Source organism: Amblyomma americanum, chromosome 2 (genome assembly GCF_052857255.1).
Source record: "Amblyomma americanum isolate KBUSLIRL-KWMA chromosome 2, ASM5285725v1, whole genome shotgun sequence".
Lineage (NCBI taxonomy): Eukaryota > Metazoa > Arthropoda > Arachnida > Ixodida > Ixodidae > Amblyomma > Amblyomma americanum.
This window is the reverse complement of record NC_135498.1, coordinates 184,292,535-184,314,597: the sequence shown is the minus strand read 5'-3', so window position 1 is coordinate 184,314,597 and position 22,063 is coordinate 184,292,535. Positions and strand designations below refer to the sequence as shown.

General features: G+C 48.4%; 1 protein-coding gene across 1 annotated transcript in view; it reads right to left on the bottom strand.

Annotated features, from left to right (window-relative positions):
* LOC144122082 (neprilysin-1-like) overlaps positions 1 to 22,063 on the bottom strand; it is a 74,131-nt gene that overhangs the window by 24,168 nt on the left and 27,900 nt on the right. Inside the window, exons 14-15 of the mRNA XM_077655598.1 lie at positions 12,308 to 12,385; positions 6,784 to 6,887 (exon numbers count right to left, since the gene is read on the bottom strand). Of these exons, the coding sequence (XP_077511724.1) occupies positions 6,784 to 6,887; positions 12,308 to 12,385 (182 nt within the window). The remainder of the gene's footprint in view (positions 1 to 6,783; positions 6,888 to 12,307; positions 12,386 to 22,063) is intronic.

The window sequence follows — 22,063 nt, the reverse complement described above, 5'->3', positions numbered from 1 at the left end:
CACGCTTCCTTGTGGGACGCGAGAATGTACTTGAAATCCAGGGTTCGACGGAAACCCGTCTGGTCGGGTATGTTCATGGCGGAAAATCTTCAAGCGCCGACCAATCGTTAAATAAGATGACGTTTCAGCCCCGGCTTATGGGGGCCTTGTTTACAATGAAAGAAAGACCGGAGTGAAGGTAAGTTATATAGGTTTTATGGTATGACACAAGCAGCGGGAGTATATCAGGGGTAGATTGCCTTCGTCGCGATTAAGCGTGTTTGCCGTCGTCTGAATATAAAAAGATTCTAGGTAGAGCCTTGTCGTCTTGCTCTCTTTTTTTCCGATTATCTTCGTGTCGTCCCAGTCGATGTCATGGCCCTCGGAGATAGCATGATCAGCCAGTGCGTTTGTTGCCACGCGCTTGTTCTTGACATCATTGTGGTGCTGCTGCAATCTTTTCCGAAAATCACCTGTTTCACCGATATAGACATGCTCACAATCAGCGCAGGGAACCCTATACAGGATGCCCGGGAACTTCACCTTCTTTATCTTGTCTTTCACTGTAACCAACCCGTGTCGCAGCTTCTGCGTGGATGCATGTGCGACGTCGACTTCGTACGACTGGAATATGTGGGATAAACTTTCACTTACTCCGGGGACGTAGGGTATCGGAATCCTTTTCTTCTTCTCTCGCTGGGGTTGCTGTGGCGGCGGGTGAGCTAGGCGATTCTCGGATTTTCGTATAAAAGAACTGGGATAGCCCGAAGCCATCAGGTCGCGGCGAACGGTGTCCAGATGTTTTTCTCTTCCAGCGTAAGCAGAGGTTCTCCGAACGGCGGACAAGCGAGGCAACAACGGACTTCTTGTGACAGGTCGGGTGTACGGAACTGAAGTTGAGGTACATGCCAGTGGGCGTGTCCTTCCGGAATACACTGAATGATATACCAGGGCCGTCGCGTTTCTCCAGAACGTCCAAAAAAGGCAGACGGCCATCTACTTCCTCTTCCGTGGTAAACTTGTGGGGGTTGAATGGGGGAGATAAGTACGTTCTCCCCACTCAATCGCGGCTGACACGGTTCAAAGCCGCCCGGACCCCACCCCGTGATCGCGTACGCAACCGAGCGCGCGCCAACCACGGCGGGCCTTGCTCTGAGGGGACATTGGAACGACACATTGGCTGACACAAACAGGCATTTATTGCTACAGAAACAATAACGCCAGCTAGCAACAAGGTACGCTAATGAATCGAGGTCGTCCGACTCACCAGCAAGGTTCCGAGCGAATGTTCGCCCGCGCTAGTGCAAGGGATATAAACTCCGCAGGCCGGACGGGACGAGTACGGGAGCCTGTCTCCCCGTGGCTTCTTCGCCCCGCCGGCGAAGAGCGGAGCCGCAAGCGACGCGTCCGCTCGCGGCGATTATCCCAGCCGAATACCCTCTCCCGCGCGCGGGCTTTGGCAGTCTCCGCGCAGCGATGCTGGCGCCCTCTCTTGCTAGTTAATGTAACTCACAAGGGATTGCGCTCAGCCTCGAGGTGAGACCGCCGCTGCGCGGTGCCTCGCGGGAAAGCAAACTCAGGGGGCTGCAGGGCAGGTCCCCACAAACTGTATGGTTGGTTCCATGCTGTGCAGGTGCAAAAGGAATGTACTCACAGCCGATTTCTTGATTATGCAGAAACAGTCGTCCACATAACGAAGAAAGACTTTCGGGCGCGGCGTGAAGCATGAAAGGGCGCGGGACTGCAGTGACCCCATTGTCAAGTTCGCAGCGGTGACAGAAATTGATGCTCCCATACCGTACCATGAACCTGTTTATATATGCTCTCCTGGAATGTGAAATAGGTGTTTGACAAACAGAACTGAAGAAGTCTGCTGAGGTCTGGAACTTCAATAGGTGTTCTTTCCGGTAGGGTTGCATCCGCCTGGAGCGCACCTGTGGAAACCTTCACGGCCAGGTCAGTGGGCATGCTCGTAAACAGTGACTTCACGTCAAATGACACCAAAGTTTCGTCGTCCTCTATAACCATGTTGCGAACCTTTTCAATGAAGTCGTGTGAGTTGTGCACATGCGTTTCGCTTTTACCAACCAAAGGGGAGATAGCACGATGCAAATAGCTCGACAGCTTGTGAAGCGGGGAGCGGGTGAAATCGACGATTGGGCGCATTGGGTTGCCTTCTTTGTGGATCTTTGGCAGTCCATACAGAGCGGGAGCGGAACCATTGTGGCAGAGGAGAAAGTAGTAGAGGGACTTGTGGCGAGACAAAGGAGAAGACGTCAGCCAAAAGTTTCTACAAGTCCCTTTGCACCTTTGAAGTGGGGTGCCGATTAAGGGGCAAGTAGGTTCCCTCATCTTCCAGCATGCTCGTCATCTTGTTCACGTACTCTCGTTTGTCCAAGACGACCGTTGCGTTTCCCTTGTCCACGGGCAGGATCACGATGTTCTCATTGCCGCGCAATCTTTTTAGTGCCTTTCTTTCTTTGGGCAAAAGAGGATTAAGTCCTTGATGCCGGTTCAGCTTGGACAGCACGCTGACGACACGGGTGCGTGCCTCGTCGCGACGGGACGGCTCCACATTCTTGATTGCAGTTTCCACGGCGCATACCATCTTTTTTATGTCCGGCTCTGGTCCCAAATTGAAATTGAGACCGAGGCTCAACAAAGAGCTCAGCGTCGTCCAGTTTCTGTGACGAAAGGTTGTGCACAGTGGTGCGGTTAGCAGTTCTGGAAAAGTCCATGCGACGAGGTAGTAGCCTTTGAAGCTTTCTCTCGTGCACGGCTTCGTCCCGACGTCTGCCTTTTTTGGACGTTCTGGTAAAACGCAACGGCCCTGGAATATCATTCAGTGTATTCCGGAAGGACACGCACACTGGCATGTACCGCAACTTCAGTTCCGTACACCCGACCTGTCACAAGAAGTCCGTTGTTGCCTCGCTTGTCCGCCGTTTGGAGAACCTCTGCTCTACGCTGGAAGAGAAAAAGACAGATCTGGACACCGTTCGTTGCGACCTGATGGCTTCGGGCTATCCCAGTTCTTTTATACGATAATCCGAGAATCGCCTAGCTCACCCGCCGCCACAGTAACCCCAGCGAGAGAAGAAGAAAGGGATTCCGATACCCTACGTCCCCGGAGTAAGTGAAAGTTTATCCCGCATATTCCAGTCGTACGAAGTCGACGTCGCACATGTACCCACGCAGAAGCTGCGACACGCGTTGGTTACAGTGAAAGACAAGATAAAGAAGAAGTTCCCGGACATCGTGTATAGGGTTCCCTGCGCTGATTGTGAGCATGTCTATATCGGTGAAACAGGTCATTTTCGGAAAAGACTGCAGCAGCACCACAATGATGTCAAGAACAAGCGCGTGGCAACAAACGCAGTGGCTGAGCATGCCATCTCCCAGGGCCATGACATCGACTGGGACGGCACGAAGATAATCGGAAAAGAAAAGAGCAAGACGAGAAGGCTTTACCTAGAATCTTTTTATATTCAGACGACGGCAAACACGCTTAATCGCGACGAAGGCAATCTACCCCCGATATACTCCCGCTGCTTGCGTCATTCCATGAAACCTATATAACTTACCTTCACTCCTGTCTTTCTTTCATTGTGAACAAGGCCCCCGTAAGCCGGGGCCGAAACGTCATCTTTTTTAACGATTGGTCGGCGCTTGAAGATTTTCCGCCGAGAATGTACTTGGTTGAGAGACAAATTATGGTTATTGACACTGGTAAACTGAAACCTGGTACAGAGAAAATCTTTAACCCATGCAATAACAAGAGGGTGAATATCAAGAAGTGTTAATTTGGTCATCTCATAGCTTTGTAAAACAATAGTTCAATTTGGTTACCTCCCCTCGAGGCAAGTGCCATGTTTTCACTAAGGTGATGAAGATTTGGCTATATATTCATGGAGTGCAAGTGCAACTTTGGCGGGTGCTTCTAATCACAGCTGATATCACTGACACAACATGACTTTTTGTCGCAGATGCTTTCAATGTGATAAGCATATAATATTGTGGGGAGTTGCACTTTAGTGTGTAGCACGTGAAGCTTATAAAATGCCCGTTAATTAGGACAGTATGTATTACAAAAAAATATTATAAGCTCTAATACACGCACCCATAGAGATCCGCAAGCATAAATGCTAGCGACTTTCCATAAGATTAATAGTACATAGAAGCTTACAATATTGCAGACACTTGGCATGCTTGTTTGTTTATACTGACAAGGTCAATACAGCGGCATAAATGCACAGCTGTCATGCAGAAATGTGCCTATGTTATGCTTGCGTTAGGAAGGTAAACAGGTAGAATACAATTTTAGAACTCAATTTAAGAACCACTTTTCGCTTGCATCGACACAAGTAGCTAGGAAAGGCCACCTGCTTTCTCTACAACATGCAACTCTTTTCCTGCGATTTATTAAAACATTTTGGGGTAACTAATACCAAAATTTTACGAATACCACCTCTAACCACCGAACCCGCCATAAAAAAAGTATGCCGTATGCTTTCACACATGCACTATTTTGAGGTTAGGTACTTATCCCTTAGTACACGCCAATGATTTAAAGTCTACCCCAGCTTGAATTCATGTCGGCATAACAACTAAGCAATCGTATATCTCCAATATTTCATTTAATTGCACGTAGGTCAGTCCCCCACTGTGGACATAAATGCCATATAAGGAGAGGCCAACTACAAACAGCGACCAGAAAAAACACGGAGACGCTTACCATACGTAAACTGGCTGTTTTCTTCTGGCTCATCATCGATAAAAACAGTTTTGCATCCTGCGAGCCGGTTTTGTTGCGCTTGGCTATTCTCACCAGTGGGAAGATTCCTTTTCGCTGCCAGCATAGAACTGGCACCTTTGTCGGCACCGTTCTGAATATGTAGCCCACATCCCGGGCCATATCCGAGACTTCCTGGAGCAGCTGATTCCTCTCTGTGTACTGCTCCTCCTTTCCGGATCTCAGATGAAAGACATGCGCGGTTCGCGCGAGAAAAAAAAAGTTCCGCAGCTGTTTCGACAGTGTTGGCGTGGGAATACATATGCCCAGTATACATACATAACATGTCACTTACTTCCGAAGGTTGGCTCGGTATTCTTGGCGGAAGTAAGGCACCAACTGCTCCGCCGGTCTTGAATCGCACGAAGTGTCAGTTCGCGCCCCACAGCAAACACGACATTGCTCAACAACGCTCTCCAGTTTTCCGGGCTCTGAAATGGATTTTGAGCCACTACTTCCTGAAGAAGCAGCAAATCTTCGTCGATGCGGAAGCGTTTCCGCAGCCTCTGCTGCGACGAATTAGCACTGCTGACAGAAAAAGTTTGACGACAAACTCTGCGTGCTTTCCTCGCTGGGGGCAGCCATCTTGCTCCGCTACAGGGGGGGGGGGGGGGGGGGGGGCGTCTCGCTAGGCTCGCCCTGCTAGGGTCGTCAGCAAGCGGAACGGGCGCTGCGCTCCGGTAGCCCGCTCAGGTCCAAGCGGGCTGCTCACGCGCAGTTGCGTTCCCGCTGGGCTGCCTGAGCAGAGCGGGACGCCGCTCCGGTCAACTAAAACTCTCTACTGACGTCAGATTGTATGCAGACACAGAGCAAGAAGGCCCTTTTAACTTTATGGTGTAAAAAAGAGGCTCCTACTCTGACTTCTTTTTACCGAAAGGACGCACTGAAGGACGCGGGTGACCAGCCGTCGCAGGCAGACGAAAAAGGGGAGCAACGAGTGGTTGTTAGGATGACGGAAAGGTATTGCACAAGCCACAAATATCTTCAATCCATCATTTGAGAAGATGGGCGATTAGATTAATATTGCGTCCACGTCACCCAACAATCGCTGATGAGCGTCAGGTTAAGGAGAACAAGGGGAAACGGCTCAGAAAAAATACTCACTGTGCAGTCTAAAAGAATGCAAATTTATTTCTGACACCATATTTTTGTGTCATTATGCAGTGCAAATTATCGCCTAAGTTTAGAGCTGCTTAAACACAAGCTAAACTTTAGGCATCAAATGGTGGCCGGAAGGAAGGCCGAGTTAATTCGCAGCGTGGCGTTTGCCTGTAGTGCTATCCCATGGTGCTCGCAGTTGTCCCTAACATCGCGGCCATGTCAATTCTACCACATAGCGATGATTACGAAAACATAGCGAATGGAAGGGCCACGGAATATATAAAGCGCCCCACGTGCCATGAACGAGATGAACTCCGTTTTGCACTCTTCCAGAACTCGGGGAAAGAGAAAGGAGCAGCTGCTCCTTCGAGCGTTGAGGCTGCCGTGTCTGCGAAAATGATGCAATTCCATCACTGCGCACTGAATTAAATGCCCTAACATTCTTGCTGGCACTGTTCAGAACGGAAGTCGTTAAGAATCCGTCAGTGAACTAGCGTATATCCCAGAATTTAGCAACACAAAGTTGATTGGTCTGTCTTCTCTTTCGAGTGAAAAATCCGCCAGTCCCGATTCTGACAGCATGCGATGACGGGGAAAACTTCCCCTGCGCTCTGCTGCTGAATATTTTCTTCACTTACTGCAAATCCCGTTCGCGCAAGCCCCCACTAAAGGCTGCTGTTTGGCGAGCAAACGACTGAGCGATTGAGCGGCGCGTTGCAACCAAAATTTCCAAATTGTTGGAACCTCGCCGCCGTTGCCGCCGCGGCGAATCCTGTTTCATATGCAAGCGGAGACACTAGCGAATCCTGCCGCACCAGCGAATCAAGAGATGTTCTTCCGCCGCGGCAGCAGGATCCGCTAGTGTCTCCACTTGCATGTGAAACAGGCTTGAGAAGTGGATGGACTCTCACCCGAAGTCGGTCCCGTTTAGCGCGGCGTCCCACAGGGCGCGGCTGACGTGTGAGCGGGCCACGTAGTACCCCTCCAGGGCGTTTCCTTCCTCCACGAAGGGAACCTGCGCTCGACGAGATCACCGAAGCTTCAAACGCAGCTAGCTTCTGCGAGTGCTCGCATGCAGGCTCCACTGAAGAAAAGGGAGAACACTGAAGGTCGATGCACTCACATGGACATACGGAGAATTTGGAACTGAAGAGGGCTAGTTAGTGTACGCTGATCACATCGATGAAAAAAAGGCGCAAACTGTACGAAACACGTAAGCAAGAGGATGACAACACACAGCGCTTATGAAGTCTTCCACTTTCTTTCAAGTTTTGTCCAGTTTTCACCGTTTTCCACTTTTATCGCGAACTAAAAGTGCCCTTAAACATGTAGCGAATACGAGACTGAAAGGACGCAATATAGGAGAAATAAAGCCAGCTGCTAAACGACCTGGTTCTTTCGTGATAAACGTAATGTTTCACAGCGCTAAAAAAAGCCGTACACGCAGATAGACATTAGACAGGACGGGCGCTGTACCTCGACAGACTTATTTTTGCGAACGACGAAGGTAACTTTCTGCACGTACGCCAAAAGTTCAAGGATGGCAAAAACCGAAACATAATTAAGGGTTCTAACAAAATCGATGTAAGACTGACGCAAAAAAGCCTTCTTGGCAGCAGCAAAGACAGACTCGCTCGTGAATTGTGGCAGGCATTTTGCACTAAAAGACCGGAACTGTTTGCGTATCTCCTTTCGGTGGCGAAAGGCACCTGCTGGGTCCAATTTAGACAGGGATTGTTTTCAGAGCAAAGAACGGGTGTTTACCTGACGTGTAAACTTCTCCAGGCTTTTTCCATCTTTCTAACAAGCGCAGAAAGATATATTCGTCGTTTGTTCACAAAAATAAATCTTTTGGAGTACAGCGCCGTCTTTCTATTGTCTATGCAGCTGCAGAACAATAAATTTATTAACAGAAATAAAGAGTAAAATATAAATACATCCAAGAACGGGAGGGGAACAGAAAGCTCCGTACACTGCGTCCTCAATGCATGTGCAGCAAATTGCTTTCCTGTAAGCACGACACAGAAAAGCAAGCGCGTCCGGAGCAAAGTGTATCCCGTTTTTTCTTTCAAAGTACAGCAGTGCATTTTAAGACAGGTGCTGGGGACATTGCCTAAATATATGTCAAGCCTCTGGCTTTTTCAGGCCATGCTGATGAGGATGAGGTTAAGCTGAGCCACATTTAAAGCCCAGAAAAATGGATTTAAATTTTTTTCCCACAGATCGACAAAAATTCATGACGCCGAAACTAAACGGAACACGACCGTTGTTTCGAAGTGAACTTTGAGGCCTACGGAAGCCGCCGAGATCCGCGTCCTCCCAGTTTGAATGCGCACACTGTCGGTGATGACGACCTCACATATTGACGTTTTCTGCTAAAAATTTCCCGTTTCCAGTGCAAGCAGCGTGTTCGTCATGGCATGCGGCAATGCCGACTTGAGCATGTCGTCAGAGTTTAATGGCTGCACCAGCGGACATCCGCGTCTTTCCCTGGTGTTCCTTACGTTCGCCGTGCTGGTAAAGTGTTTAGAGGAATCAGATTTGTTATGAGGAAATTATTACTCATCCATCAAAGCTTTGAGCAGCTAAGGAGAAGAGAGCCGCGGAAAAGAAAAAATTAATAATTCGCCTCGAGCTTCGCCTTGGCCTTGAGTTCACAAATGGTAGCGAGGTGCTGGAAGTGGTGAAGGAATACGTCTACTTAGGGCTGGTAGTGACCGCTGATCCGGATAACGAGAGGGAAATAATTAGAAGGATAAGAATGGGGTGGAGCATATATGACCGGTTTTCTCAGATCATGAATAGCAGGTTACCAATGTCCCTCAAGAAAAAAGTGTACAACAGCTGTATCTTACCGCTCCTCTACTTACGGGGCAGAAACGTGGAGGTTAACGAAGAGTTAAGCTTATGTTAAGGACAACGCAGCGAGCCATGGAAAGAAAAATGATAGGTGTAACGTTAAGAGACCGGAAGCGGGCAGAGTGGGTGAGGGAACAAACACGAGTTAATGACATCCTAGTCGAAACAAATATGAAGAAATGGGCTTGGGCAGGGCATGTAATGCGAAAGCAAGATAACCTGTTGTCCTTAAGGGTAACGGAGTGCATTCCAAGAGAAGGCAAGCGTAGCAGGTTGTAGCAGAAACTTAAGTGGACGGAGGAGATTAGGATGTTTACGGGGATACGGTGGCTGCAGTTTGCGAAGGACAGGGTTAATTGGAGAGACATGGTAGAGGCTTTTGCCCTGCAGTGGGTGTAGTGAGGCTAATGAAGATGATGATGCCTTGAGGAAATGAAAAGCGCTGTAATTGTCACACATTTCGATGGACACCTCAACCGCGCCTAGACGAAAATGGGGAAGGAAGGACAAAAGGAAGAAAGAGAGAGAAAGAGGTGCTGCTGTGGACTGCTCGGGTATATTTTCAACCACTTGGTGATCCTTAAAAAAATTTCCTGCAGCCAGTAAGGCAGGCAGTTTATTTAAAGATCCCCCAGGTCACAATTATTTCAAAGACCGATGGATCTTTTACAAAAACCTGCCTGCTTCGCTGGCGGCAGGAATTTTTAAATATCGTCTGGCCCTTAATGCTCAGCAGTAGGAAGAGCAGCTCATGAGGAGAAGAAACGCAATCTGACTGTAAGGAAGTTACGAGCACAAAATATTCAAAGAACGATTACAATACTCCCTAATGCGAAAGTTCAGCGCAGCTCTGTAACTCTTTCGATTTTTCGATATATTGAGGTAAAGGGTTGAAGAGATACGCGTATTTATGTACTGTTACAAGGCACTCACGCTCTTTCTTCAAGTAACAGTCCCAGTCTGACTCTCAACAAGGTGGCTTTGTGGTCTGAGAAATGGATGGAGATATGTTTAGCTTGCAGCGGAAATCAAGGCTGGTAAGCAGAGGGTGTGTACTGGTAAGACAATGCTGTGAGTGGCGGGGCCGAAGCGAACAAACTAGCACATTCTACAGCACCACCCGCCGACGACTGCGGGGAGGCAGCGCGTGGGTGCGCGTGCCGCTGCACACGAACCTCACCTCGCCCTACCTCCGCACATGCACTGGAGAAGGACGAGGGCATTGACGGCGCGCACCAGTCTGGCGCCAGCAAGTCGACACAACCGGCACAACAATTCTCGAGGAGAGCGCTCACTCGCCACCCTCACGCTCGGTTACACTGACAGAGACTCAACCCGCCACGAGGGGCATTTGAGAGCTCCGCTCTAAAGCGCGCTGCGGCAACCGTCGGTCGGTCACGCTTTGCGTTGGGGGTGAACAGGTTTTGAGGGAAGATTTGCAGGTGCGACTGCTTTAGCGATTTTGTGTGTGTGTGTGTGTGTGTGTGTGTGTGTGTGTGTGTGTGTGTGTGTGTGTGTGTGTGTGTGTGTGTGTGTGTGTGTGTGTGTGTGTGTGTGTGTGTGTGTGTGTGTGTGTGTGTGTGCGTGCGTGCGTGCGTGCGTGCGTGCGTGCGTGCGTGCGTGCGTGCGTGCGTGCGTGCGCGGTTTAACACCGCAAAAACACTCAGGCTATCACGGACGCCGTAGTGGAGGGCTTCGGATAATTCCGACCACCCGGGCATTGTTCACCATTGGCTGACATCGAGCAGTACACGGGCTTGTAACATTTCGCCTCCATAATGTGTGCGCTTGTGTGAGAGTGTCTGCGTGTGGATGTTTGTAAGCATGAGTGCGTATGTGTGCGTGTGCGTGAGTGAGTGAGTGCGTGCTGCAAAAAACAACAGGTAAGATGAACAATGTAAGGAAGGAAAGCGTTTTATTTGCAGCTGAAACAAGTGCGCTTAGTATTTTGTCTTTGCGAACACTGCACTCCACTTTTTTCGGGCACGGAGCATCTAACATGTGTCTTTTGCATAAGCTACGCTATTGTTAAAGCACGAGCTCGTAAAAGAATACGTGATCTTATGTCGAACCGACCTCACCGAATCTCAAGCAAGCCACTTGGAAAGCCTATGCTCAAGCAGAGTGCATCTTGAAACCACGCAAAAAAAAGACAAGGGACGAGGAAGAAACCAACAGGACAGAGCGCGGAACTTCAACTGGTTTATTACAACAGTGCGTCACGTTTATACAGTCATCGTAATCACGTGGTAACATGACAATCGATCATCACGTAACACTTGTGCGCAGGCGTGTACGAGGCATCATGCAATCTAGATATGAATACTTTTTATCGGACAGGTATCAAGAAGGAATCCGCCTTGTGTGTCAGCAAAACCTCGGTTAACCTGTCCGATAAAGAGTATTCATATCTAGATTGCATGATGTCTCGTACACGCCTGCGCACAAGTGTTACGTGATGATCGATTGTCATGTTACCACGTGATTACGATGACTGTATAAATGTGACGCTCTGTTGTAATAAACCAGTTGAAGTTCCGCGTTCTGTCGTGTTGGTTTCTTCCTCGTCCCTTGTCTTTTTTTTTGCGTGGTTTCAATATGCACTCTACTAATAGTCACCAACTAGCCCGTCTCTCTCTATTATACTATACTCAAGTCTTGGCTGAGCCGAAAGCGCGAAGCGTCTCAAACACCGCACGGGGCTCTTCCAAGCAGGCCTTCGAAAACTGAAATTTATGCTGTGAAAACTGGGAGCGGAAATGAGCGAAATTGCCAGCTGATGAGCGAATGGAATCGGTGCGTTGAGCAGTGATCAGAAATATCAGAGATGCTGCATGTCGCTGACTGCCGGTCATTAAAAAGAGGCCGTTGTCACGTACTCGCTGGTAATTATACTGCAATCACTGCTCGTCTCACAAATATGTACGGGCAGTCCGAGCAGAAAGCTGCCGCCATGACTCATACTGCGCGTTAAAGCTTGTTGACAGTGTAGTGGCAGGCCCGAGCGCAGTGCAAAGGCTTCGAGACCTTGGCGGTTGTCTTTTAAGAGGAGGAGAACAACACAATTCCGGAAGATGTCGCCTGCGGCTCTAAACTTACGCTCCCCTGCGTACAAGTTTTGAGACGGAGCGTATTTGATGTGTGTTTACTTCTCCCGACGAAAGCAAGCTCATCGTTTGAGAGGCGAACCAGGGCCGTCTCATCTGCTGCTTCCCCTATGTTGTGCCACTCTACGCAATTTCGCCCATTAAACGTAATGCACGAACTCGTCCAGCGAAGCGCACTTCTACTGCAGGCCCATCGTGCCAAACATATCCCCAGGGGGCGTATCCAGAGAGGGGGCGGATCTATGGGTCACCCCTGAAGAGGGCGATTGGGGTGGGTCTCATTTGAACCATGCATATCGCTGGCTCTTCATGTCGAACAAATTCAGCACAGCATGGTTTTCGTAACTAGAATTTCTCACTTAGGGGAGGGGGGAGTCAATGGCGCGCTTAATAAATCCGCCCCGGGTTTCGGTACCGCAACGCCGAGACGGCTTTTTGCGCGCTGTTGCGTTGTGCTGCAGCTACTCACTCCGTCGTAGAAGCTCATGTCGATGTTCAGCGTTTTCGATATGTTTGGCGCGAAGCTCTCGAGGTGAAGCTTCTCCAGCTGTTTGAGAGAGAACAGACACACACAAAAAATAAGCAGAGCTATTTTGAACTTCCTACAGGCCGGAGTAAATGTAGCAAACGGAGTAGCAAGTGATTATATCAAATTCCGCCTGCAAGCAGATCAAGACACGTGGACTAACCAAGGGGCACCAGCGGCAACATTCCTACCATAACGCAGCACAGTCGAGTGGCGCCGCTGCTAAGAAGCTTAAAAGAATCACATAAGGGGAAATAAATAAATTTAAAACTGCGAAAACTGGGCATGGTTGACTGTACATCATATTTACAACGCGCTGCACATTTTATTGACGACTGCGAAACAAATGACGCGTCACAAAAAAACCGCCAATTGACAACTGTTTTTTTTTGTGATGAGGGTTTTCTTTTTTTATATACAGAAGCGACTCGGGATGAGCTGTTAGAACTAGGGAGTGAATTGTAAGAACTGAGAATACTAAAAGATCAAAAGATGGAATAAAGACAATGAAAACCCAAACTAAAGAAACCAAAACCTGACAACGGAAAATATCCACAACAGGATGGGTCCCACATCTCAAGATATCACTGCGACAGCTCAGCAGTCCCACTTCGCTATCTGACAGAGTGAAGCATTGCAACAGTTTTAAGGATTGTAAGCTTTTGTTTGATAGAACGTCAATCATGCTTGTGTACAAAAACTGTTGGCAGAGCCTAAAATATTGCGCGAAAGCATGGCTTTTCGCAGGTGGACACCATAGTCATGTACCTCCAAGAGCGATTGAGGTGTCCACTGACCCAAGGACCCAGTTATGCGCCTTTCCTTAGCTCAAAATCAAAGCAGCTTAAATCTTGGACTGATTTTGGGAAAACTAAAGGCGCATGACGAGCTCAGTTTGTAGGTGGATGCCACCGCCTACTCACATGGTGACTGAGGTGTCCACTGATCCACCGACTCACTTACTCTTGATACTCAGAGGCTTCACAAAGACGGACGCCGCAGAAACGCGGGAAGAACGGCTAGAAGTGTTTACGCACTAAAACAAAACAGAAAGATAATTCATTGAATACTTAACGATTAGATATACAGGCTCTGAGAGAGCGTGCAAGCAATGTTTCACTGTCATTGTCAGACAGCGAAGTGGAACCGCTGACCCTTTCCTTATGATATCCTGAGGTGTGGGACCCATCCTGTGGTAGATCTTTGCCATCGTCAGTGTATGGTTTCTATGTGCTGGGTTTCGGTCGTTTTCTTGCAATCTTTTCGCATTTTCCTTTTAGCATTTACAGTTTTACAATTGACACTATGGCTTTAACAGCGCATCATGTGTCGTTTCTGTGCGAAAAAAGAAAACCTTGATCACGAATAAACATTTTTCAATTTGCGCTTTGTGTGCTGTATCCTTTGTTTCGTACTCGTCGGTAATGTGTATAACGCATCGCATGTAAGAACGAGAATTTTAACTGTTATGTCAGCTGCGTAGTCTTTCGCAACAGCTGTACAGCCGCCCGTACACTTAACACGAATGGCGTACAGCGGGGGTTTGATTGGCGCCAGTACCACGAAGCATTAGCCGCCGGGCGTGGCCTCCGCGATGAGCTCCGGCGGCGCGCCGTTGCTCACGACGTCCCATTCGGCGCGTAGCGCAGCAGAGAAGTGTCCCAGCAAACAATGTACCTCCCCAGGTGCGCCCAGAAAGGATGGAATGTCCCTGTCCCAGTACAACATTTATCGAACATTTCCAGGCCATAGAGGCAGGACATAGAAACACAAGCAAAAGGGAAGTTCGCCCACTAATGTCCTAGAAACATTTTTTTTTAGGGTGTTAAGCAGAAACAAAAACAAATCATAGCATTTTGGTCCCAGAAAGGTAACTGGGAGAACGTTTTTGGGACCAATGCTTTTCAACAAAAAATACAAATTGACTCCTCGCTCCCTTTTCTCTCCCTCGCGTCAAAAGCTACGGGGAGAGAAGGTTTTGCGCTTACACTCGCCATTTTGAGAGATCAGACAGTTTTGTTCGAACAGCCGAAGGAAGCGCACTTCACCCCGCATCTCTCTCGTGGGCCGTCGGCTCCATGTTGCAGGCAGGCAGGCGACGGCGGTCTGCATTTTCATCGCATCGCCGGGAGCGGCGGTCACCAACGTGCCCGTCTTCAATAGTGTTTCCAACTTCAGCACGGTGCGGCGCTCCCTGCAGGCATCTCCAACTACCAGCAGTCCTTGTTGCGCCGCTGTCTAGCAGAGGCGCAGTAATGGGCCTCCCGTCGTTCGCCCGGCTTCCTCGCTGGACGGAAACCATCTTGCGCACACGTATTCGCGCAGCCCTTAGATGCTCGCGCGCAAGCCCCAGCGCGCAGCAGCTTTTGCTCTCATCACTGGGCTGTCGTGAACTTCGTAGCTGCGGATTCATGGCAGCTTTCCCGCGCACCTCGGCGTGCCCACATAATTCCTTTTGAAACTGGTGCAGCGGCGCGCGGCGCATCGTAAGTCTTGCGCAGCTTCACGGCCCTACACCATAATGGCGCTCTTACAGGCGTCGTTCGCGCCAGCGGATTTCAAGGCAATGGGCGACTCCTAGCGCGAACTCTGCATCCCTCAGCGCCTTCGACGACTGTGGAGTGTTGATGGTGGCAGCGTGGCCGTCCACTGCGGTCATAGGCGGGAGAGATCTTCGGAAGCACACCAGACTCTTGCTGCGAGTGCCCATGGATTAACCTTCTCTACCTACGTTGCCGTCCTGTCGCAGCGGTATAGTTTGTGTTGTGTTCGCTTCGCTGACTCCCAACCCACCCCCACCGGGTTACTTATGCCTTGATCACCTCGATCTCGCCTCCCACGCCGTATTGTGCACGCGTGGTCTGCTGTACCATGGGTGCGGCGAGCCAGGGCTCCTACCTCAAGACGTCATCCCTTTGCATCCGGCTCCAAGCAGTCTTATCTTCACACTTAGACACAAAAAAATAAAACGGTGGTGTAACGAGGATGTAACGCGTATGTTTGAGCGTTCGCTGTGCCGTGAGAAGGCGCAGGACAGATGGCTGCGTTGAACTCATATATATAGTTGCAGCATTTTATTTCATCCCCAGGGTTTCTGTTGGCATTGTCGTGAAGGTATATGTGGTTTATGCTCGTTTTTTATTTTCGCCTCGTAGAATTAATTTTTTTCCTGTTTCGATAACATGCTCAAGATTACTCCCAGGCTCGTGCGAGAGGCAAAGCGAGAGGGAGGTTTCACCCTGCAGAATATCCGTAACCTGAAACCGCGTATCTGTATCGCACGCCCATATCGTCTTTTCTTTTTGCACCCAGGTTGCTCTTTACATGTGTTTACTTTTGTGTGTGCATATACGCTTTTGTACCCTTTAGAATGTTTGCCTAAGGTGCATCAACTTTCAGCCTGTATTATGTTTTTATTGCTCCATTTTGTTCAGATTTCTCCGAGTTAGAGAAAATTTTGGCCATTATTATTTGCTGGTGTCGTAGTGCTCCGTACATTGTGTGTTAAATGGTGCATACATATGCGTCTCCTCTTTGTATTCATTTAAATGCAAAGAGCACATCTAATAAACTGAAATTACATCTGTATTGCGCTGCTATTTCCTGTTATATGAGCGGGATCGGGTGATGTTTTGAATTAATATTTCCTTTGTGTTGTAAAATTCTAGCACATTTCATGTTCTTTTGGCGAGAGCAGCGCAGCACGAAACAAAGAAGAGAGAGGCGGGAATCAACGCTAACAACCAAATTTTTAATCCACGTTCGATCGAATATATACACCTCACTCGTGCAATAAGGAAAGAACAGAAGCATGACAAACGCATAAGATGTACACACGGTAAAAGATTAGGACAACGCACGCAGATAATCAATTTCGCTGTCACGAAACGCTATCGAAAGTATGCTGACGCATATACGTCGCTCTTTTGCCCGATGTTGAAGGCTTCTTCAATCTCCCTGGTCCGTTGATCAAAATATGACGTGATGGCCATTGTGTTGATAAGCTGCGGGGCGCATTCATGCCCTCTGCAATGTTTTGCTAATTCACTGCTGATGGCGCCCTTTAGGGATATTTTGTGCGCTAGAAGCCGTTCATTCAAACAACAGTGCCCTGTTTGACCAATGTAGGTGCGTCCGCATGACAGAGGTATTTCCTAAAGCCTGTTTTTAACACATTTCACATGTATTTTTCGGTGATTTTTCTTGCATTGAGTTTTCTTTGCTCGCTGTTTACTTTGGCGCACAGGCTTCTTTATTTGTTGGGTGCTGACATGAGCACTTTTGCACCAGCTCTTGCGCCTACCTTTTTGAGACTGCGGGAAATGCAATTAATGTAAGGAATGACCGCGTACGGCTTCTTTTCTTCTGATGTGGTTGTGACATATTTTCTGCCTTTAAGTGCTAGCAGAATCCCTCCTGCGACACTGGATAGCAGTCTCGTCGGGTAAACTGCTGCTTTCAGCCGACTGTTCTGGGTGTCAAAAACTTCCTCTAACTTCATGATGACAGGATCTCGTCAATGCGGCTCTCATTGCTACTTTTGCTAAGGACTAGAAGAACTAGGACTAGAAATAACAAGTGAACTCCCAGAAAACAACGTTATACGATTTCTTGACTTGAAGCTAGACTTTCTAGGCGCTCACATATGCTGGCGGTACGGACCACGAAGATAGAAGGGACTGCTCCCCTACTCACCTGCGCACTCCAAGATCATCAAGCGGGGGTAGAAAAAAACAGAAATGAGAGCCACATTGACGAGATCCTGTCATCATGAGGTTCAAAGCAGTTTTGACACCCAGAACAGTCGGCTGAAAGCAGCAGGTTGCCCGACGAGACTGCTTTCCAGTGTCGCAGAAGGGATCCTGCAAGCACCTAGAGGCAGAAAATATGTCACAATCACATCAGAATAAAGGAAGCCGTACGCGGTCATTCCTTGCATTAATGGCATTTCCCACAGTCTTAAAAGGGTAAGAGCTAGAGCTGGTGTAAAAGTGCTCATGTCAGCACATAACAAGTTAAGGAGCCTGTGCGCCAAAGTCAACAGCCAGCAAAGAAAAAAATCAATGCAAGAAAAAACACCTGAAAAAACATGTGAAATGTGTGAAAAGCGGGGTTTATGAAATATCTCTGTCATGGGGACGCACATACATTGGTCAAACAGGGTGCTGTTTGAATAAACGGCTTCGAGAGCACAAAAGGTCCCTAAAGGGCACCATCAGCAGTGAATTAGCAAAACATTGCAGAGAGCATGAATGCGCTCCGCAGCTTATCAACACAATGGTCATCCCGTCGTATTCTGATCAACGGACCAGGGAGATTGAAGAAGCCTCAACATCCGACCAAAGAGCGACATATGCGTCTGCATACCTTCAATAGCGCTTCGTGACAGAGAAATTGGTTATCTGCGTGCGTTGTCTTAATATTGCACCACGTGTACATCTTATGCGTTTTTCATGCTTCTTTCTTTTCCTTCTTATACGAGCGAGATGTATATATTCGACGAACGCGCATTAAAAATCTGGTTGCTTTTCAGCGTCGTGTCCCGCCTCTCTCTTTATATAGTGCTGCGCTGCTCCCGTCACAAGATCATGCACCAACCAGCCCAAATTTTCACCTTGTTAAAGCACATTTAATGTAAGCAGGTTAAGTCTGAATGGCCTAGCCAGCAAGCATTCACGCGAGTTGACAAATGTATTACACCACCTGTAACGTAAGCATGCGCCAGAAATTTGGCACATATGTGCACTTATATGCCTGAAGTCTGCATGAAAAAGAAGAAATAATTTTATTGAACAAGAGCCGAGAAATCTGGCATTAACCTTTTGGGGCTGTCCCTGGGACGCACAACTTTTTGGACACGGCTTGTAGTGGGGACGTTTTTTGGACGTCTTCGGAAAAAATGAGACCCTCCTGGGGACATTCCAAATGTCCTGATGGGATATTTCTGGGAGATTTTGAGGAGGTTTTGTGTTGGGTAATTATGCTAACTCCGTAACACGACGCGAGGTGGCGACCTTAGCCCAAGGCTAAAGCGGCACTCGCCTGGCCGGCACTCCCTGCGATTTCAGTGGTGACATCAACCCTGTTGGCACGTTTTCAAGCAGAACAGTGAATACGAAGTCAGTTTCGACTCCTTGCAGCTACAAAGAAGTCGAGGTGCGTTGTTAAACAGTTACGGATTGCTTTTGCATGCAGCTTTAGTGGTCGTCTAAAAGCCGACTGGGGCAACCGAGTCTTTTACCGCGCAACATTTCGTCCAGAATGCAAGCCATCGTGCTGAAGGGTTTTTGTGTGTGTGTGTGTGTGTGTGCGTTGCAAAAGTTGCCGCGCTGTATGACAAAACTCAGGTATGCTTTTTGTGCCTTTCGCTCGATTTTTAGAGTACTGGGCAGCTGCTTTACAGCGAATCTCTCTCTGGCTCGAACAACATAATTAATTACGATAAGCGCTCGTGCATATTGTTTTTACGCCACCACTAGAGTCAGAAGTTCTGAGCTCTGCTTTTTTGTTCTTGAAGCGAGGACTTTTTGCTGGGCTTTGTTTTTCTATGTTGCATGTGTTCCTGGTAGGTCCGAGAGGTTTCGTGTAGCTAATGTGATCCCGCAATTAAATTTGCTGTTTGATGAAAACTGCATCGGTTCTCGGTCATGAGCTTCGCACCACAATCATATACCTGCTTCTGTATTTTTCAGAAAAATGTACGGCTGCGTACCTTTCTGCCACTCTGACAGAAAAAAAGACGAAAAAAGTTTTCACGAATTTCCCGCGAATGGTGATCGCCGCCAAGCATGGCTGAAGGCCATACCAAGAAAAGATTTTGTCCCAAATGACAAGTCTACTAGCAGTGTGGTCTGCAGCCTTCACGTTTTAAATTCGTGTTATACTTTGAAGTCCACAAAGCTGCGGCGCCTGAAACGGGATGCTGTTCTGAGCGTGTTCGCGGGTTACCCAAACTACATGCAGCCACAACAGCCACAAAAAAAGACGTAAGTTGGAGCGATTGACGCCGAATTCTACTCCAAACCAAGAAAGGACATCAAATTTATCGAGCGGCCCTGATGAAGCTGCTGGTTCAGCCTGTGGTCGCGAAAAAAGCACAGGCCATTCGGCCACTTCTGCCTGCTCGTTTCCTGTAGTGTATGAAGATATCCTGATTCATGCACCCTTGTTAGGAGATGAAGAAGAAAGCCATAAGGGTGCAGGATATGAGAAACCAAGTGCACAAGATGCAGTCGGTGAATTACAGCAGTCTAGGGAGGCACTTGATTGCGCAACGCAAACTACCGATGACCTTCCGCGCAAGCAGTCGGATTCAAGGAATATAAACCGAATGAGAGTGCAATTGTTCAGGAAAGCAGATGCTATCGGGAGACTGCAGCGAGAAAACAGCCGCCTAAAAAAGAAGCTCAGTGGTTTTGAAAACCACACTCTCCTCTCGGCGTTGAGAAAGTACTTGAACAAGCTCGGCACAGCCCAGTTCTGCCTAGAAGACTGCCTAGCGGAACAGATCGCCAATGCGTCAAGGCAACGGCCCGTGTGGGCTCCAGACTTTGTCCGGGAATGTGTAGTTTTCTACTACTTGTCCCATAAGGCATACCGTTAGATACGCAACAGAGGACTGATGATAAATGTCATATTTGGTTTATGCACAAGCCTTGTCTTTACAATCAAGGCGGAAAGCTGGGCTAGTTGGTGTTTCATCATGAATTAAAAGACTAGCGCATATAACAAAGACACAGACATAGAAGTAGACAGGACGAGCGCTTGTCCTGTCTACTTCTATGTCTGTGTCTTTGTTATATGCGCTAGTCTTTTAATTCTTGTCTTTACATGCTGTCTAAAATTTGTTCTGCAGAACTTTTTTATAGGTTAGTGCCAAAAGCTGTTTTTTTGTGCTGTCACAAATGGGAATGCATTGCAGAATGTCTAGCTCCATATACTAATATGGGTATGTTCTATTTCAGTGCAGCGGCCCCCATCAACAATATCAAATGCCAGCATCGCTAATATAGCAGCGTTCGTGGCGAGAGCAGTTGAGGAGCGGAGAACATGCAGCTTCTGCGCTCCCCTCCACCAGTCGGATGGACCCAGTCCCGTGCAGATGGGGCTTATTGACCTGCAATCAAGGGGTGGGCTAACATTCCCAAGGTCAGAATTTGTCATGGTCCTTGTGACCGTTAAGAAGCCTGTTGACATTGTCCTGCCGCACATAAAAAAGAGCAACGTGCGTCAGCAGCTGGCTGAACTGTTATTGCCTCGACTAGAACAGTGCACCCTTTTCGTTTACCTAGCAAGGGATGACCACGCCGCAAGCACACTATCTGTAGTGTTGGATAAGTTCGTGAGGCCACTCTTAGCCAACGTCGGCGCTACTGTGACAGACAGGGCTGCTTACCGCAAAAAGCTGGCCTGCAAGCCGCTGCACAGGGAAGTGCTCCGTGTTTAAAATAAACGCAATGTAAAAACGAATGCCGAACAATATGGCTCCGATTTTGTCTTTGTAAATAAAATGTCATTTTTCCTCAAATGATTTTATCTGTCCTCCTGCCAAGCTGTAGCTTCGGCGCTTTAAACCCTGTTTTTTGCTTGCCGCGCAAGAAAGACAAAAAACTAGACTAAATTCGCCTCAGTTCCAACCATACACAACGTAAAAAAACCTTATGCATTGGAGGCTTTTATTTATTTGGGGATACTGCTAGCCTCTTTCGAGGCTGTAGCAGGATTGGGGTATAATATGATACATTTGAACACGTCACAACAGAGCCATCCAGAAAAAGGAAGCCCAACATTTGAGTGGGACAATGCATTCAGTGGCATCTGCAAGCGTTGAAAGCTAAATATATTACACGCATGTAAGTACAAATCAGATTTGTACCATTTCTAGAGGAAAACTGACAACTCCTTGATCTCTATATTTTAAAAGTAATTTCAGAGTCTAAACTAATATGTAAAAGAACTGCAGAATTAAAATAATCCTCTCCGCTCAACTGTAAAATGTTCCGTGTTTTGAAACCATGCACGGCTACAGAAATAACGAAAATTGTCTGCGTGTTGTGAAACGAATGCTCTCATGACGATCTGCCTCACCCCGGTCCTAAGTCTGCGTCATAATTTAAAAAAGCAATTGCCTAATTGCACCAGTCAGCTACTTGTGCTGTGCGATAATTTTCTTGTGCGCGTCGCACACAGACTGCGAAGACTGAGTTTTCACCCTCTGCGCCCGTCCGCATCAGGGAAAGCGAGCCTTTAAAGCCCCTTGATATATCAAGGGGCTTTACGAGCCTTGGGTTGCGCGCCACGGTGCGGCGAGAGGAGCAGTCAAACCGCATTACGCTCTCTCCGTGCGAATGGTACGGACGGAGCAAGGCGCGCCGCCGGAGCTGATCGCGGAGGCCACGCCCCGGGTGCGAGATCTTGCTCTCAGTATGTTTGCGCCAGCTGACGACAGCTGGTGCGCGGTTCGATTTGACTGCTTTCTCACCTATGCCCGATCGCAGCACAGACAGAGCGTCGTGAAGGGGGCGTTTTCCGTGATTCGCTCGCGGTTGCGGACTCGGGCGGACAGGCTACGCCCATTTCTCGAGTGCGTTGGCTGGCCGCGCGTCTACTCGGCGATCGGGCGCAGGCGAAAAAGCAGTCAAATCGAACTGCGCACCAGCTATGGTGAGCCGCCGCAAACATACAGAGAGCACTATCGGC